General features: G+C 44.8%; 1 protein-coding gene across 2 annotated transcripts in view; it reads left to right on the top strand.

Annotated features, from left to right (window-relative positions):
* Positions 1 to 18,249, top strand: part of LOC146869453 (E3 ubiquitin-protein ligase TRIM39-like) — a 123,253-nt gene extending 105,004 nt beyond the window's left edge. For both annotated transcript variants that reach the window (XM_085599856.1, XM_085599855.1), the window contains one exon: positions 17,162 to 18,249. In XM_085599856.1, coding sequence (XP_085455982.1) covers positions 17,162 to 17,673 — 512 coding nt within the window. In that variant the 3' untranslated portion in view covers positions 17,674 to 18,249. The remainder of the gene's footprint in view (positions 1 to 17,161) is intronic.
* The last annotated feature ends 1,770 nt before the right edge of the window (positions 18,250 to 20,019 follow it).

The raw sequence follows: 20,019 nt of genomic DNA, 5'->3' as shown, positions 1-20,019 counted from the left end.
CGAGGATCGATCTTTAGACGCACGGCTGGTGGGTAGCTGGTTTTTTGCACGTCTGCCCATATATATGTGTATATATATAAAAAAAATATACATATATATGTTTTCTGTTCTTCCCCCTTTCTTTGCACTTTATTCCAATTCATAGATGTTATCTTTAATTCTTTATATTTAATTTTCCATACCTATGGCAAACCTTCAGTGACAATTGATCTATAATATATAGGCTCGAGTGATTATTTTAGCATGCCTCCCTGACAGACTATGAACTATAGTCATACACTGTAGAAGAAATGTATATCACGTATCATTTATTTGCTGTCTGACCCTTGATAGTATTTGGGTAATTGAACATGTACATATATATTTTTTTCTATTTTTTTCTGTCTATAGGTGTGTCTGTCCCACTCTACCTGCCCTCCTTCGCCCTGATGAAGGTGTAGCCCCTGTTGGGGCCTGACACCGAAACGCGCGTTGGCGTTTTTAAGCCCACCGGGCTGCTGAAACTTTATTTGTTGAATGTGAACAGCAGAATTGCTACCTAATCATCTATATGATTTTATTTTTGTGTACTGATGTGATGTGGTGTAGGATGTCGCTGTTGAGTGAGTGCTAGTTTGACCGTGTTGTTTTGAAGGAGCTGTGTGGGACTGTTAGCAGCTTTATTTACATGAATTTTGTAATGTTTTGATATCTACCCTAGGCTTTGATGTTGATCAATACACTCAAAAAATCTTTTAAAAAAAATTAATTAAAAGATTAATAAATTCAGTGACATCAATATTGAGTTGTTCATTGTCCTGGTTTGCCTACTGGTCGTGGGTATAAATTGTTTGGACCCCGTATAGGGCCTTGTTTCATTATTAATCTGTGGCAGGTAATTTCCTTCCTTTTCGATAATTCTTAGTTCCCCTGCTTTACCTGCCCCTATCATATTTCAGGGGTCCCCCTTCTTAGTGGACCTTAGAGTAGCTGTCAGTTACTCTTTTCCATCTAATGCAGTGTACTGACTAGTACTGTATACCTTGGAGTAGTTCTGTCACTCTGTACCATCTAATGAAGTCTACAGAGTAGTACTGTTTACCGTCTAGTAGCTCTGTCAGTCTGTGCCATCTAATATAGAGTACTGACAAGTACAGTATGCTATGGAGGGGCTCTGTCACACTGTAACATCCAATACAGTGTGCTAACTGGTACAGTGCACCTTCGAGTAGCTTTGTCACTCTGTACCATCTAATACAGTGTACCGGCTAGCACAGTATGCTTTCTAGTAGCCCGATTGCTCTGTTCAATCTAATACAGTGTACTTACTAGTACTGTATACCTTGGAGTAGCTCTGTTACTCTGTGCCATCTAATGCAGTGTACTGACTACTACTGTACACCTTCTAGTAGCTCTCCTACTCTGTACTATCTAATTTAGAGTACTGACTAGTACAGAATACCTTGGAGTAGCCATCTTACTATGTACCATTGAATGCAGTCCATTGAGTAGTACAGTATTCCTTCTAGTAGCGGTGGTACTCTGTTCTATCCTATACAGTGTACTGACTAGTACAGTATACCTTGGTGTAGCTCTGTCACTCTGTGCCATCGAATGCAGTGTTCTGACTAGTCCTTTATCCCTTCTGGTAGCCCTCCTACTCTGTGCCATCTAATGCAGTGTACTGACTAGTACAGTATACTTTCTTGTATCTCTGTCACTCTTTATCATATAATTCAGTGTACTGACTAGTACTTTATACCTTCTAGTACCTCTCTTGCTCTGTATCATCCAATATAGAGTACTGACTAGTACAGTTTCCATTGGAGCCGTTCTGGTACTCTGCACCATCTAATACAGAGTACTGACTAGTACAGTATGCCTAGGAACTATCTAATGCATTGTACTGACTAGTACTGTATACCTTCTAGTACCTCTCTTACTATGCACCATCTTATGCAGTGCACTGATTAGTACAGTATACCTTCTAATAGCTCTGTCACTCTGTGCCATCTGATTGAGTGTACTGACTAATACATTACACCTTTGGGTAGGTCTGTCACTCTGTACCATCGAATACAATGTACTGAGTAGCACTGTATACCTTGGAATAGCTCTGTCACTCTGTATCATCTAATGCAGTGGAGTGACTCTTACTTTATACCTTCTTTAAAAAAAAAAAAATCTTTATTCATTTTATTTTAAATACCTGTCGATCCACCCCCTCTCGTGAACCCCCAACCCCCACCTCAGACAGGTAAAGCATCATTGCATCAAACATAATTAATCAAGTGCAGTGCAATACATGACATTATTTCATATTTAAAATACATATAAACTCCCAAGGATCTGTCAATCCGATACAATCCTGTTAAAGAGCAATTTGTGTGACGCGCATAAAACATTCCTAAAGTGAAATGTGCAGATTTCCTCTTACAATATAAACGCCATTATTCAGCCAGAAAAAAACCACAGGGGAAAATAAATACATATACTCGATCATGACACGCTTTGACCTTGAATCCAAGTAATCAGGAGGTCCCAGATTTTCATGCCTTTTCAGCGTAAGCGGCTCCCTTTCCGTCTATATATAGCTATTTCCAAACTATACGTTGCTAATAATCTGGCTAGCCATTGTTGAATAGCAGGTGACCTAGAGTCCAGCCAGGCGGACGCAATACACATCCTTAGGACCGCCATAGATATAAAAATGAATTCATGACCCTTCCCCTTTCGATTTGCTTCAGAAATCCCTATCAATATTACATCCTTTGACAATATTATTTCAGTTCTTAACACCTCCGATAAAAAACCTTATATATCCTTGATTAATTTTTGCGATAAGTTACAAGACGCAAATATGTGAATTAGATCACCTCTATAAAGTGCACAACGTGGACAGAATGTTTCCTTTCCAGCCCCCCATTTTGCTATCTTGTCGGGCGCATAGTATAAAGAAAAACAGGTCTTATAAAATTGTGCTTGTAGCCTAGTGAACATTAAAATATATTGTGACATCTCATACGCATACAGAAAAGTCACAGTTGAAACCCCCAATTTCAGCTGCCATTTTTGAGAACACTTGTCCAAATCATCGGGCCGAGCAGCATTTATAAGGCCATAGATCTCCCTGATAGAACTTACTTTATCTTTAACTATACTTTTAATTGTTTCCACTCTCTCAAACTTGGCCCGTCCACTTCCTTTTCGTAAGAGAAAATCCCAAATCTGGAGAAACTAAAATCCCACCAATAAAGGGTATTTTCTTCTTTCATCTCATCAAAGGACCGGAGCCCTGAGGGGGAGTAAAAACAGCCAAACTGATCTATTCCAGCCCTAATCCATTTATCCATAAACAAATCTCCAAAGAGCTCGGGAAGATTGCAATTATTAGATATAGGTGTATAAAAAGATAATCCCAGGGTTCTACATATAGCACTCCATACTTTAAAGGCACTAAAAAGAGTTTTAAAGCAAACTATTTTGTAATAACTGTTGTATTGTTGTCGCCAAAAACATCCTCCCGTCTCTCCCCCCAAAATAAGTTCAAACGGAGAAGGAACCTGCATTCGTCCTGAGCAGCTCGCGACTATATATCAGTGTGGAGGCCCAATAGTATAGTTTCAGGTTCGGGGGAGCCAAACCCCCCCTGTCCCTCGGTAGGATGAGAAACCTAAGGGCTCGGCGAGGTCGCGAATATGCCCATATAAACTGGGAGAATATATTTTCTATTGCTATAAACCATTGAGGAGTGAATTCTAAACAGATGACCCTAAAAAGATATAAACATTTCGGGAAAAAGAGCATTTTTATCACACTACACCTAGCCCCTACGGATAAATGTAGGTTATTTAACCTTGCGAGATCTTTTTTAGTATTCTCCATTAGAGGCTCCATATTGTCCTTGACCACTTTATCCAACCTGAAGGTTATACTAATACGTGGCCTTTTCGACTACCCGGTTGTCTATCATCTTGACTTTATCATTAAGCACCAGCTGCGTCTTATCTTGATTCAGATCATATCCAGAGATATGCCCGAAGCGCTCAGCCGCATCTTCGATTACCTTTATGGCTCTGTACCATCTAATGCAGTGTTCTGAGTAGTACTGTATACCTTGGAGTAGCGTTGTCACTCTGTGCAATCTAATGCTGTGTACTGACTAGTACTGTATACCTTCTAGTGGCTCTCATACTGTGTACCATCTAATATAGAGTATTGACTAGTACAAAATGCCTCTGTACCATCTAATGCAGTGTACTGAGTAGTACTGTATACCTTGGAGTAGCGTTGCCACTCTGTGACATCTAATGCAGTGTATTGACTAGTATAGTATATCTTCTAGTAGCTCTGTTACTCTGTACCATCTAATACAGTGTACTGACTAGTACAGCATACATTCCAGTAGCTCTGTCACTCTGTACAAACTAATGTAGTGTATTGACTAGTACTTTATACTTTCTAGTAGCTCTCCTACTCTGCACCAGCCAATGCAGTGTACTGACAAGTGCAATATACCTCGGAGTAGTTCTGTCATTCTGCGTCATCTAATGCAGTGTACTAACTAGTACTGTATAACTTAAAGTAGCTCTGGTACTGTGTACCATCTAATGTAGGATACTGACCTGTACAGTATGCCTTAGACTGACTTTGTTACTGTGTACTATTTATTGCAGTGTACTGAGTAGTACAGTATACCTTGGAGTCGCTCTGTTACTTTGTTCCATCTACTGCAGTGTACTAACTCTTGTAGTATTCCTTGGAGTTGCTCTGTTTCTTTGTAACATACAATTCAGTGTACTAACCAGTACAGTACACCTTCTGGTAGCTCTGTCGCACTGTACCATCTAATACAGTGTGGGGACTACTACAGTGTACCTCCTAGTAGCTCTTTTACTCTGTACCATCTAGCGTACTGACTGCTACAGTATACCTTCTAGTAGCTCCTCCACTCTGTACCATCTAATTCAGTGTACTGACTAGTAATGTATACCTTCTAGTAGCTCTCCTACTCTACACCATCCAATGCAGTGTACTGACTGGTACTGTATACCTTGGAGTAGCTCTGTCACTCTGTGCCATCTAATGCAGTATACTGACTACTACATTATACCTTCTAGTAGCTCTCTTACTCTGTACTATCTAATATAGAGTACTTACTGGTAATCTTCATTGCTCCGAGTATAGTCTTCCTCGCCACATGATTAACAAAGTGAGCTTCAGCTCCACATCAGAACCCTCCAAAGCAAAAGTTAGCCTCCCATGCCTCCCATTCCTTCCCAACATGGCCGACCTCTATCACCCCTGACCTCTAAAAGAGGAGGGTGGCCCAACCCTCAGCCTGAGAACTACCAAGCAGAAACAAGAAGCCGATAGCAACACAGGGAGGGAGGGATGGGAACTCGTGGCTAGGAAGACTATACATGGAGTAATGAAGATTACTGGTAAGTAACCGGGGCATTATCTCCTCGTAAGTCTTCCTCGCCACTTGATTAACAAAGTGAGCACATACTAAAGCCAAGCGGCTTCATGGAAACTCACAAGAAACCAATGGACCAGAAGGGGATGCCAAAGAAGCAGGGCAAACCCAAAAACACAGACGAGTGGAAGAAAACACCCAAGAGACAGGCAACCATGAGCAGGGAGAACCAGCCCGGACAGAGAGACACCGGGAGGGGAGGGCCGAAAACCCAAAACCCCTGAGGCCCGAAGGGCTGCCAGAAAATCCGCCTGAAACCAATGACTGAAGGAGGACAGAGAAGGATGGAACCAGACCGTACGGAGCCAAAAGCAACAAACAAACCAGCACCACAACTGCAAGAGGACGGCTGGCCCAAACTGCCAAGACTGCCCGATGGACAGTCAAAAGAGAGAGGGAAGCCCCAGGCTCTGGAATCGAAGGAAAGAGGGCAACGCCACCACAGAGACAACAAGATGCCACAGCAGCCAAAAGACACAGTCTGACGCAAACACAAGAAAACAGCACGTTGGACCACCACACCGAGAGAACAGAAACCACCCCAAGTCCAGTGACCGGAGGGAAAGAAGGAGACAAAACCCACCAGGCCCGGCGGTCAACTGAGGAAACCGAAGGCAGAAGCCGAGGAACCAGACGCAGCCAAGCAGACCAGCAGGAGCCGCAAGAACGGAGGAGAACGCAGAAAGGGACCCAGCACCCCCTCCGACCTGCAAAACGGAATGCCAACAAAACACCATCAACATGGTGAAAAACAGGCAGGCCATGGACCCTATTGGCTCAAAGGACCCCCCGGAAGGGAACGCAACACCAGCAAAGTCACTGGGCAAAACAGCCCCAGGTAGCCACAGGAAACAACCCGGAAGCAACCCGGCCACCAAAGCAGCTAACAGCGGAAAACCCGCAAGACCGCCCAAGGAGCCCGAAAATCAGAAGGGACCAGGTCCATGGCTAAGCCACCAGAAAGAAAAGCGAGGGCCCATCACAGTGCCACTATGCACAAGGAAGCATACAGCACCAGCAGCATGGGGAACGCTGGGTGAACGAGCGTGACATCCCAGCGCAGGGGCCAAGCAACCTGTCCCTGTAATGGTTCACGTGTAGTGAACGAGCCGCCAAAGCGAGGACCCAGGAGGCCACCAAGCCAGCCACTGACCAGGCCCGACCCAGCTGAAAAACTGAGAGCCACCAAGAAAAGGAGCATACAGGGAGGTAAGGCCATAGGCAGAAACACACCAATGGCTAGAAGGAAAGAAGAGCTGGGCGAAACGACCCCGAAGCAATGCCAACACCTCCAGGGAGCAACCCCAAGCCAGCATGTACCTGTACCTACCCCAGAGCCAGGGATAAAGAAGAAGAGGACACAAAATCCGGACAGGAAGCGGAGGGCTCCGCAAAGGGGAACGAAGGACTGGGAAAGTCCAGCCACCACAGACAATCAAAACCCAAAGCGGCAGAAACCAAGGGAGAAGAACCCAGGCGAGCACCACCAACAGATCAAATGCCCCGTCCAGGCCAAACAAGCCCAGAACCCGCGTAAGCAAATGGGGTGGAGGAAAGCGCCAAGCCTGAGGCCCGAACGAGGAAGCCAAAGAGAGCCACCACCGAAGACCCAAACCGAGCCCGAACCAAAGGAAGCCAGCTGTCCATAGGAAGACGGAAGTCATGGGAGGAAAAAACCTGCACCAGAGAAACAACATGCTGAATACCCCTGGAAGAGAAACAGTCCCGATTGACCACCCCCGGATCCCAGCCAAGGCCAGAACAAATTGTCAAAGGAACGGCCAACAGAAGGTAGATGAGAAACCCGCCAGCAGGGGGACCAACCGACCCCGCACAGACCGGGAATCCAAGTACGCCCCACAGGCCGGAAAAGACCACAACCACCTGGGAAGGGGACACCAGAAAAGGAAGACCTCAGGCCGCAACTGCAGACAGGGCAGAAAGGGAGCTGCATGCCCGACCCGAGACCAAGAAAAGGGGAAAAGCATGGACATCACCAACCCGGACCGAACCCGTGGAGCATAACCACTGGCATAACGGAACCGTGGGCGGGACTAGAGAAAGTAAACCCACGGGAACATGTGAAGACGAGAATGCACCAGAACCCAGGATGGCCCAGCAGCACTGAGACCCACCGGATGGGACGAGCCCCCAAGAGAAGGACAATGCAAAGCACCGCCCACCAACAAGGCACAAGAACACCCGACACACATCCCGTCGAGGTCCCCGACCAAGGAAGACCACCCCAACAAGAAAACCAGGGGGCCAGAGGAAAAACCAAGGGGGACCGGCAGGAATCATAAGAGCACCAAGACCCCACCAGGAAACAGGGAAACAGACAAACAGGCCCCGCCGGAGAAGAACCTGGGAGACTGCCAAGATCGACAATGGGGAGGCGCGGCAGAAGGCAGGACCCACGGAGCCGCAACAGAGGCCACCCAGGACTTAAGGAGAGGCAACAGATGGCCCCCAACATAGCCCCAATAGCAAGGAGCCGAGGAGAAGCATGACATGGACAGGAGGCATAGCAGCTGCCTGCTGAGCCAGGAAGCAGGATGAGAAAGGTGCACCATGGACTTGGCCCCGGACAGGAAAGGGCAAGCCGCCAGGAGCAGAAGCAGAAACAAAACCCTGCATGGAGACCACAGAAGCAGCCCAGAGAAGGACGGACATGCGCCAACAGCAGCCCGCCCCCATCAGACACGCAGCAGCCAACAGCCCCCAGAATCCCCAGGAGGACGCCCAACCAGGGACAAACCAGGCCAGACCCCGCACAACAATGACGAGCAGGCGGGAACAGGAACATACAGGACAGAAGGACCGCAGACCCAAAGCCCGGAAGGGAAGAAAGAGCCAGCGACAAACACAGCAAACAAAATGAAACCATGGCCCTGCGACATACCCCAAACGCCAGTAAAACACCAGGACATGAACTCACAAACCATAGGACAAATGGCCAAAATCTTTTGTCCCACCAGTACATACATTGATGGCAAAATATACAGCGCTGTCATTCAGTGCGTGACACTCCCATATGGAATTCTTCTTGGCAACCCTATAATAAAGAAAACATGAGAAAACACCCAGAAGGGTCCAATGCTGTGTCATGCAGAGCACTTTACAGTGTGCGCACGGCTCCTGGATGTCGCTACAAAAATCACTAATCCGCACTATACAATAGTCAGAAATGACCAGCAGGTAATAAATACAAAGATTTATGCAACAAATATAGTACGTAGCAGACCACCTCACATAAAGCATAGATTCGTAATTTAGCAGTAATTTCATTGCCGAGACTCAAACCGATTTCCCCAGTCTTAAGGGCAACCGCTCTAGTCTTAAGGCCACATTATCTCTACTCCCCATTTACACACTGCGCTTAGAAGCAGGTCCGTTAACACTAGTTATGATGGGGGAAACCAATGCACCCAGATTGGAAAAAGTTACCACAATCAATCAATGAAAGCTGTTAGGCAAACACAGACCTACCGTGCAACTGGTGTCTGAAACCCCTCTCGGAATATTAAAAGATATGTATACATAAATATCACACTCACCCAGAGTACGATGATCCCGTATAACAGGATCCACAAAAAACAATGATATGCCAGAGTCTGAAACGTGACAGCAGCAGAAGAGCCAAGCAGAATCGAGAGCTCCTACCATTACTTGCTCACTTTTCCTGCCATGTGAAACCCGGAATTTCAGTTTCGCTGCTTGAGAATAACGTAGTGCCCATGCGTGTGTGCCAGACGCCTCAAACAACATATACACAACAGAAGCTATGTGTAGTAAGGTGAGAGAAACACAACTCACTACGTATGTAAAAGAATCAGAAAGAATCCCACTAAGGACTGGTGCCACGCAAAGGACACCAGTAAAGTACAAGCCGCACGTCCTCGGCCTGAGGAACGGATGAGTAATGCGGCATCATACAGGACAGGGATCGGCTGAGCCAATGGCCGCAGCGCGCGGCTCCAGGCTGAATGAAGCTGCGCCCAGCTCCTGGTAACACGCGCGCCCACTCCGGAGGAAGCTGCAGGGATCCAACCTGTCCAAAGAGACTACACCCAGCAAGCGTATTATCGCGGCAAGGACCATGAGTCCGGCTCCACATCAAGGAGCCGGAAATGCGATACGGGCCAAACCGCCCAACCGAGGTCGCTAGAGGTAGCGAAGCCCTGTAGCAGCCTGTGCCCTGCCAGTCCCTCAGGACAGAAACAGTATAGTTTTGCCCCGAAAAACCAAACAACCACGAGGCGCGCCCGGGGACCGTAGAACGGACCGCTGGGTGCCCCCACCCCCACCTCACAAACAAGCCCCAAGCCGCCCCAGCAATGGGAGACCCGGGGACGTCAAGAGCCTCACCAACAAAAAGAGCGCCACTGGGGGGGGGTGGAGAGGGGGGGGTGGGGAGGGGGTCCCGGCACAAGTATAACCACCAAAACACTCTGCCGAGGGGAGAGGAAAGAAGGCCCCCAGGAAGAGCCCCAGCCCTCTCGTCCATCCCCCTGTAAACCCTTGACTCGCTAAAGCAGAGCCTAACCAGCCCAGTCCTGACACCGGGGGAAGGAAGGAGGAGGGTCTCAGAGTCCTAGGGCCCGCTAGAGCAGGGACACCAACCAGGGACCCCAGTTCCAGCTACAGCAGGAACCACTTACCTGAAACACGCTCTGGAGAATCTGCAGCGCAGTACCAAAAAAACAGGCTGAGGGTTGGGCCGGCCCTCCTCTTATAGAGGTCAGGGGTGATAGGGGTCGGCCATGTTGGGAAGGGATGGGAGGCGTGGGAGGCTAACTTTTGCTTTGGAGGGTTCTGGTGTGGAGCTGAAGCTCACTTCGTTAATCATGTGGCGAGGAAGACTTACGAGGAGGTAATGAATAATACAGTATACCTTGGAGTACCCATCTAACAATGTACTATCTAATGCAGTGTACTGACTAGTACAGTATTCCTTCTATCCTTCTAGTAGCTCTGTTACTCTGTCCTATCTAATGAAGTGTACTGACTAGTACATATACCTTGGTGTAGTTCTGTCACTGTGCAATCTAATGCCGTGTACTGACTAGAACAGTTTATCTTTTAGTAGCTCTGGTACTCTGTACTATCTAATGCAGTGTACTGACTAGTACAGTACACCTTCTAGGAGGAGTTCTATCGCTCTCTACCATCTAATGCACTGTACTGACTAGTACAGTACACCTTCTCGGAGTTCTATCACTCTCTACAATCTAATGCAGTGTACTGACTAGTACAGTACACCTTCTAGGAGTTCTATCGCTCTCTACCATCTAATGCAGTGTACTGACTTGTACAGAATACCTTCTACTCTGTCATTCTGTACCATCTAATGCAGTGTACTGTCTAGTACTGTTTACCTTCTAGTAGCTCTCTTGCTCTGTTATTCTGTACTGTTCAATGCAGTGTACGGACTAGGACAGTATGCCTTGAAGTTGCTCTGTCACTCTGTAACATACAATTCAGTCCAGTGACAAATCCAGTATGCCTTCTGGTACCTCTGTCACTCTACCATCTAATGCAATGTACTGAGTAGTACTGCATACCTTGGAGTAGCGTTGTCACTCTGTGACATCTAACGCAGTTTGCTGACTCTTACTGTATACCTTCTAGTAGGTCTTTTGCTCTGTACCATCTAATATAGAGTACTGACTAGTACAATATACCTTGTAGAAACTCTGTCACTCTGTGCCATCTAATGCAGTGTACTGACTAGTATAGTACACCTTCTAGTAGTTCTGTTACTCTGCACTATCCGATGCAGTGTACTGACTTGTGCTTTATACCTTGGAGTTGCTCGGTTACTCTGTGCCATCTAATACAGTGTACTGACTAGTGCTATATACCTTGGAGTAGTTCTGCCACTCTGTACCATCTAATGCAGAGTACTTACTAGTACAGTTTACCTTCCAGTAGCTCTGTCACTCTGAACCATCTAATACAGTGTATTGACTGGTACTGTATACCTTCTAGTAGCTCTCCTACTCTGCACCATCCAATGCAGTATACTGACTGGTACTGTATACCTTGGAGTAGGTCTGTTACTCTGTGCCATCTAATACAGTGTACTGAGTAGCACTGTATTCCTTCTAGTAGCTCTGGTACTCCCTTACCATTTAATGTAGAGTATTGACTTGTACAGTATGCGTTGAAGTTACTATGTTACTCTGTACTATGTTTTGCAGTGTACTGAGTAGTACAGAATACCGTGGAGTATCTCTTTTACTCTGTTACATCTACTGCAGTTTTCTGACTAGTACAGTTTGCCTTGGAGTGGCTCTCTTTCTCTGTAACATTTAATTCAGTTTACTGACTAGTACAGTACACCTTCTGGTCTCTGTCGCTCTGCACCATCTAAGGCAGTGTACTGACTAGCACATCACACTTCTAGTAGCTCTGTTACTCCCTAACTTGTAGTGCAGTGTACTGACTAGTACAGTGTGGCTTCGAGGGTCTCTGTTACTCTGTAACATCGAATAAAGTGCACTGACTTGTACAATATACCTTCTGGTAGCTCTCTTACTCAATGACATCCAATGCAGTGTACGGACTAGTACAGTGTGGCTTGGAGGGTCTCTGTTACTCTGTAACATCGAATAAAGTGCACTGACTAGTACAGTATACCTTCTGGTAGTTATCTTACTCTGTACCATCTAATACAGTGTACTGACTAGTACTGTATACCTTGGAATAGCTCTGTCCCTCTATGCCATCTAATGGAGTGTACTGAAAAGTGCTCTATATTTTCGAGTAGTTCTCTTGCTCTGTACTGTCTTATATATAGTACTGACCAGTACACTATGTCTTGGAGTAACTCTGTACTATGTAATGCAGTATACTGACAAGTACCGTATACCTTGGAGTAGCTCTGTCACCTGGTACCATCTAGAGTGTTCTACAGACTAGTACAGTATGCCTTGGAGTGGCCCTGTCACTCTGTAATATCCAATACAGTGTATTGACTAGTACAGTACACCTTCTGGTAGCCCTGTTACTGTACCATTGAATGCAGTGTACTGACTAGCACAGTATACCTTCTAATAGTTCTCTTACACTATCATCCAGTGCAGTGTACTGCCTCGTACTGTTTACCTTCGATTGCTCTCTGTACCATCTAATATAGAGGACAGACTATTACAGAATGCCTTGGAGTAGTTCTGTCACTGTGTCATCTAATGCAGTGTACTGACTATTATAGTATACCTTCTAGTAGCTCACTTACTCTGTACCATCCAATGCAGTTTACTGACTAGTACTGTATACCTTCTAGTAGCTCTCCTACTCTGCGCCATTCAATACAGGGTTCTGCCTAGTACTGTATACCTTGGAGTAGCTCTGTGCCTCTGTCATATAACACAGTGTACTGACTAGTACAATATACCTTCGAATACGTCTGTCACTCTGTATCATCTAATGGATTAGTACAGTACGCTTCTAGTACCTCTGTTACTCTGTGGCATCTAATGCAGTGTACCGACTAGTACTATATGACTTCTAGTAGCTCTCTCACTCTGTGCAATCCAATTCAGTGTACTGACTAGTACTGTTTACCTTGTAGTAGCTCTGTCACTCTGTGCCATCTAATACAGTGTACTGACTAGTACTATATAACTTCTAGTAACTCTCTCACTGTGTAAATCTAATACAGTGTACTGACTAGTACTATATAACTTCTAGTTTCTCTCTCTGTCTGTACCATATTATACAGTGTACTGACTAGAACTGTTTACCTTGTAGTAGCTCTGTCACTCTGTGCCATCTAATACAGTGTAACGACTAGTACAGTATACCTTTGAGTAGCTCTGTCACTCTGTACCATGCAGTGCTGTGTACTGCCTAGTACTGTACACCTTGGAGTAGCTCTGTTGCTCTCTGTCATATAACACAGTGTCCTGACTAGTACAGTATACCTTGGAGTAGCTCCGTCACTCTGTACCATCTAATGGAGTGTACTGACTAGTACTGTACACTTCTAATACCTCTGTCACTCCGTGACATGTATTGCAGTGTACTGACTACTACTATATACGTTCTAGTAGCTCTCCTACTCTGTCCCATCCAATACAGGGTACTGCCTAGTACTGTATACCTTGGAGTAGCTCTGTGCCTCTGTCATATAGCACAGTGTACTGACTACCTTGGAATAAGTCTGTCACTCTGTACCGTCTAATTCGGTGTACTGTCTAGTGCAATTTAACTTAGACTAGGTCTGTCTCTCTGTACCATAAATTGCAGTGTCGTAGCCAAAACCTTGAACGAGCTCTCGATCGACATCAGATGTGCCCCCAACCTGAACAGCTTCAAGGAAGACAGTTAAAACCGGGCTCTTCAACTGAACGCATCTGTATACCTTCTAGTAGCTCTCATACTGTGTACCATCTAATATAGAGTATTGATTAGTACAGAATGCCTTGAAGTAGCTCTGTCACTCTGTGCCATCTAATGCAGTGTACTGACTAGTATAGTATACCTTCTAGTAGCTCTCCTACTCTGCACCATCCAATGGAGAGTAGTGCCTAGTACGGTATACCTTGGAGTAACTCTGCTACTCTATCATATAACACAGTGTACTGACTAGTACAGTATACCTTGGAGTAACTCTGTGCCATCTAATGCAGTGTACTGACTAGTATAGTATACCTTCTAGTAGCTCTCCTACTCTGCACCATCCAATGGAGAGTAGTGCCTAGTACGGTATACCTTGGAGTAACTCTGTTACTCTATCATATAACACAGTGTACTAACTAGTACAGTATACCTTGGAGTAACTCTGTGCCATCTAATGCAGTGTACTGACTAGTATAGTATACCTTCTAGTAGCTCTCTTACTCTGTACCAGCCGATGCAGTGTACTGACAAGTGCAATATACCTTGGAGTAGTTCTGTCATTCGGTGTCATCTAATGCAGTGTACTAACTAGTACTGTATAATTTAAAGTAGCTCTGGTACTGTGTACCATCTAATGTAGGGTACTGACCTGTACAGTATGCCTTAGACTGACTTTGTTACTGTGTACTGTTTATTGCAGTGTACTGAGTAGTACAGTATACCTTGGAGTCGCTCTGTTACTTTGTTCCATCTACTGCAGTCTACTAACTAGTGTAGTATGCCTCTGTTTCTTTGTAACACACAATTCAGTGTACTGACCAGTACAGTGCACCTTCTGGTAGCTCTGTCGCACTGTACCATCTAATACAGTGTGGGGACTACTACAGTGTACCTCCTAGTAGCTCTCTTGCTCTGCACTATGGACTATCTAATGTAGTGTACTGACTAGTACTGAATACCTTGGAGTAGCTGTGCCAACTAATGCAGTGATTTGGGTAGTACTGTATCCCTTGGAGTAGCTCTGTCACTCTGTGCCATCTAATGCAGTGAACTGACTAGTACATTATACCTTCTAGCAGCTCTCTTACTCTGTACTATCTAATATAGAGTACCATCTAATGGATTAATCATGCAAACATCATCTGGAAACCCCGTGAGACGTAAAGCTACGCGGTACAACAAGGTACTGGCCTCTGCTTGAATTTAATTGAAAGCAAGAGAACCATAGTGACTGCGATACACAATCTGAAATGAATGCATCATATGGAATATGACTAAACAGCCAAGAATTAAGTAAAACTTTACTAATGTTCAAATGCCTTTTGAATCAATAATCAAAAGTACGAGTACAAATACGAACGTAATATTGAGGATCCATCAATATTAGACATTTGAGCAACAACCTGGGATGCAGTGAATTGAGACACTCTCCTATGGCTATCTATGATATTGAAGTTGAAGCCCCAGTTTAGTATTGTTTTTAATCGATATTGAGAGCTGTTTTAATGTGTTGGTCCTGAAGAAGGTGTCACATACTAGATATTACACCGAAACGCGTCGACAAGAGGACACAAATCATATTTGTTGTTTTTATATTTGTATTTCTGTTTTGTTTAATTTATTTAAATGATTTATTGTATGTTAAATCCAATCATGTGCAATTATTGATTAGAAATGTTGAATATGTGTGTTTTTATGGTTTAGGATTATATGAATTTCATTTATTGATGGTGACTGCAAAACTTCAAGCAGTCCTGGATGTAACATTGTTAAATAAATTTGTGAAATAAGTTTTTAATAAAAAACATCATACCATATACTTGTAGTGCAATAGTCTGTAGATTTTCTATCTCGGGTTCACAATACAGAATATATGAATCCATAATTGGATATATTAAATAAATACAAAAGGGAAGCTCCTTTTTTTGTAAACTTTACTACAGTACACTTCTAGTACCTCTGTCACTCTGTGACATGTAATGCAGTGTACTGACTAGTACTGTTTACCTCGTAGTAGCTCTGTCACTCTGTGCCATCTAATACAGTATACTGACTAGTACAGTACACTTCTAGTTGATCTGTTACTCTGTGCAATCCAACTCAGTGTACTGACTAGTGCTATATAACTTCTAGTTGCTCTCTGTCTGTACAAAATTATACAGTGTACTGACTAGTACTGTACACCTCTAGCAGCTTTCTCACTCTGTACAATGTAATCCAGTGTGCTCACTAGTACTGCTTTCCTTGTAGTAGCTGTTACTGTTTACCATCGAATGGAGTGTACTGACTAGTACTGGACACTGTTAGTACCTCTGTGACAGGTAATGCAGTGTACTGACTAGTACTGTATACCTTCTAGTAGCTCTTTCACTCCGTACCATCCAATGCAGTGTACTGACTAGTACTGTATACCTTGGAGGAGCTCTGTCACTCTGTGTCATCTAATGCAGTGTACAGTACTGTATACCATGCAGTGTACTGACTAGTACAGCATGACTTCTAGGAGTTCTCTCACTCTGTACAATATAATCCAGCGTACTGACTAGTACTGTTCTCCTTGTTGCAGCTCTGTTACTCTGTACTATCTATTATAGAGTACTGACTAGTACAGTATGCCTTGGAGTATCCCTGTCACTTTGTGCCATCCAATGCAGTGTACTGACCAGTACAGTACACTCCCAGTACCTCTGCTACTCTGTGCCATTTCATTCAGTGTACTGTCTAGTACTGTATACCTTCTCGTAGCTCTCTCACGAGTGTACTGACTAGTACTGTTTCCTTATAGTGGTTCTGTCACTCTGTACTATCTATTAGAGATTACTGATTAGAACAGTAAACCTTGGAGTAGCTCTGCCACTCCGTACCATCTAATCAAGTTACTGTTACTCTCTGCTATTGTAGTGTGCGTCATGTGTGGTAGAGCAATGTAGTATGCTGCGTGTAGTGTATAGTAGAATGTCCTATGTAGTGCAGTGTGCTGTTCGGTGTAGTGTGTGCTCTGGATGAATACGCGCTCTAGTGTAGTGAGCAGTCTAGTGCCGCATGCTTTAGTGTAGTGAGCAGTTTAGTGCTGCACGCTTTAGTGTAGTGAGCAGTTTAGTGCTGCGCGCTTTAGTGTAGTGAGCAGTCTAGTGCTGCTCGTTTTAGTGTAGTGAGCAGTCTAGAGCTGCGTGCTTTAGTGTAGTGAGCAGTCTAGTGCTGCACGCTTTAGTGTAGTGAGCAGTCTAGTGCCGCGCTCTCTAGCGCCGCGTGCTCCTTCCAGGTGTGTTGTACATTAATCATATGTAAAACAGAAGCAGTGATTACAGCCTTTCTTTTGTGTCATTAAATCTCTAATTGTGAATCTCTTCTCTGCAGTGACGGTGACTCTGGATCCTGACACGGCTCACCCTTGCCTCCTCCTGTCTGAGGGGGGGCGACGTGTGAGATGGACGGACACAGCACAGACCCTGCCGCACACCCCCAAGAGATTCACCATCTTCCCCTGTGTGCTGGGGAGCGAGGGGTTCACCTCCGGCAGACATTACTGGGAGGTGCAGCTGCTGCAGGAGGGGGGAGGGTTGTATGTGGGGGTCGCAGCAGAGTCTGTGGACAGGAAGGGAGAGATCACATGGTCACCTAAGGGGGGAGTCTGGGCTGTGCAGGGGCGGGGGGGTCAGTACTCGGCTCTCACCTCCCCTCGGACCCCTCTGTCCCCTCCTGAGAAGCCCCTGAAACTGGGGGTGTATCTGGACTACGAGGGGGGGCGGCTGTCCCTGTACAATGCTGACTCCATGGAGCTTCTCTACTCCTTCCCGCAGGCGCCCTTCACGCAGAGGCTCTTCCCGTACTTCGGTCTCTGGGGAGGAACGGAGCTGAGGCTGGTGTGAACCCCCCCCCCCTCGACTGTCATCCACGGTTCAAACCCCAACATTCCAAAGGACCTTCTTCACAAGGACCCTCTCGCCTGTTGCCATGACAACCGGAAGCCTCACGTGAAACTATGTATCTCTTTTCCTTCTACATTTTTAAAACAAGGGCAGACAATGTTTGCAGTGTGAATCATGCACCAAACCGCATGTAACATATGATAAAGTCTCTGCAGAATTAAACAAGCATTGGCATAGCCAACAGGTCTCGGCTTTAGGAGCTTGTAAGTGTTTAGGTATGTTGTGGAGCAGTGTGGCTGCTGTGCTCCGTACTGCAAACTTGGTGTCTAGTGCAGTGACGTGGGGCAGTGGCATGGTGTGGTGTGTTGTTATAAGGTGTGTGTTGGTGGGATGCATGTGGGTAGTGTGCTGGGGTGCATATGTGTGTGGCATATGCATCTCTACAACAAAAATCACCAATTGTAATAAGATTAATAATGCTTGTCTGCAAACTATTGAAAGGGCAATAAGGGTAATAGTAATATGCATGGCCCCATGGACCAATCTAACATGTTTATAATAGTAAAATATCGATTGAAAACAACGAAACTACCGGCCTGTTGTTAACTCTTACTTTACTGTTTGTGTTTCCAAATTGTTAAATCCCTAACCACATCGATTGGCGACAATTTCCCAGAACACACAGTCACTCATTGCAATGATCTAGCAACATTTTTTTTTTAAATCTCAGAAATTTACTGTTCCCCCCAAAAAAGACTCTGGACTCACCCACCGTCTGCATCACAAACGCCCCCTCCCCATTACCAGATAAACTCTTCCAACACTTTTTAGTAAAGTGAAATCTAGTTCCACTGTAGACTCCACACATTCCCACATACTCCTTCAAGGATACAGCCACTAGATACAACTTCCTTCTCACTCCCGCAGGAACTTTAATCGCCATAGTTACCTTTACATTTTTATTTTTGACTGAAAAGCTCTGAACAAACAAGGACATGTTCTTTGCAGCAGACATGCATCCTAATCCTCTGCTCTACTTTAGCATCACTGGAAACAGACACTAAATTAAACTCCCATCTCTCTCCAGCAGGAACATTAATCGCCAAAGTTCCCTGTACATTTTTATTGTCGCCTGAAAACGTATGAACACACAAGGCCATGTTCTTCGCAGCAGGCATCTTAATCCTCTGTACTACTTTAGCATGAGTGGAAACACCCACTAGAAAAAACTCTGATCTCTCTCCCGCAGACACATTATTTGCTAAGGTTAACTTTACATTTTTATTGTCGCCTGAAAACCTCTGAACACACAAGGAAATGTTATTTGCAAAAGGCATCTTAATCCTCTGCGAAACTTTAGCTTGAGTGGAAACAGTCACTGGATAAAACTCCTATCTGTCTCCTGTAGGAACATTAATCGCCAAAGTTACCTTTACATTTTTATTGTTGCCTAAAAACTTACAGACACACAAGAACATGTTCTTTGCAGCAGGCACCGTAATCCTCTGCACTACTTTAGCATGAGTGGAAACAGCCACTAGATAAAACTCCCATCTTTCTCCAGCAGGAACATTAATCGCAAAAGTTACCTTTACATTTTCATTGTTGCCTGAAAACCTCTGAACACACAAGGACATGTTCTTTGCAGCAGGCATCTTAATCCTCTGCACTACTTCAGAATGAGTGGAAACAGCCACTAGATAAAACTTCCATCTCTCTCCAACAGGAACTTTAATCGCCAAAGTTACCTTTACATTTTAATTGTTGCCTGAATACCTCTGAAGACACAAGAGCATGTTCTTTCCAGCATGCATCTTAATCCTCTGCGCTACTTCAGCATGAGTGGAAACAGCCACTTGATAAAACTTCCATATCTCTCCAGCTGGAACATTAATCGCCAAAGTTCCCTTTGCATTTTTATTGTTGCCTAAAAACTTACAGACACACAAGGACATGTTCTATGCAGCAGGCACGTTAATCCTCTGCGCTACTTTAACATGAGTGGAAGCAGCCACTGAATAAAACTCCTATCTGTCTCCAGCGGTAACATTAATCGTTAAAGTTACCTTTACATTTTTATTGTTGCCTGTAAACCTCTGAACACACAAGGACATGTTCTTTGCAGCAGGCATCTTAATCTTCTGCGCTACTTTAGCATGAGTGGAAAGAGCCACTAGATAAAACTTCTGATCTCTCTCCCACAGAAACATTAATTGTCAAAGTTACCTTTACATTTTTATTGTTGCCTAAAAACTTACAGACACACAAGGACATGTTCTATGCAGCAGGCACCTTAATACTCTGCGCTACTTTAACATGAGTGGAAACAGCCACTAGATAAAACTG

This window comes from Triturus cristatus, chromosome 1_1, assembly GCF_964204655.1.
Source record: "Triturus cristatus chromosome 1_1, aTriCri1.1, whole genome shotgun sequence".
Classification (NCBI taxonomy): domain Eukaryota; kingdom Metazoa; phylum Chordata; class Amphibia; order Caudata; family Salamandridae; genus Triturus; species Triturus cristatus.
Note: the sequence above shows the minus strand (reverse complement) of the source record. Positions and strands in the feature narration are given on the sequence as shown.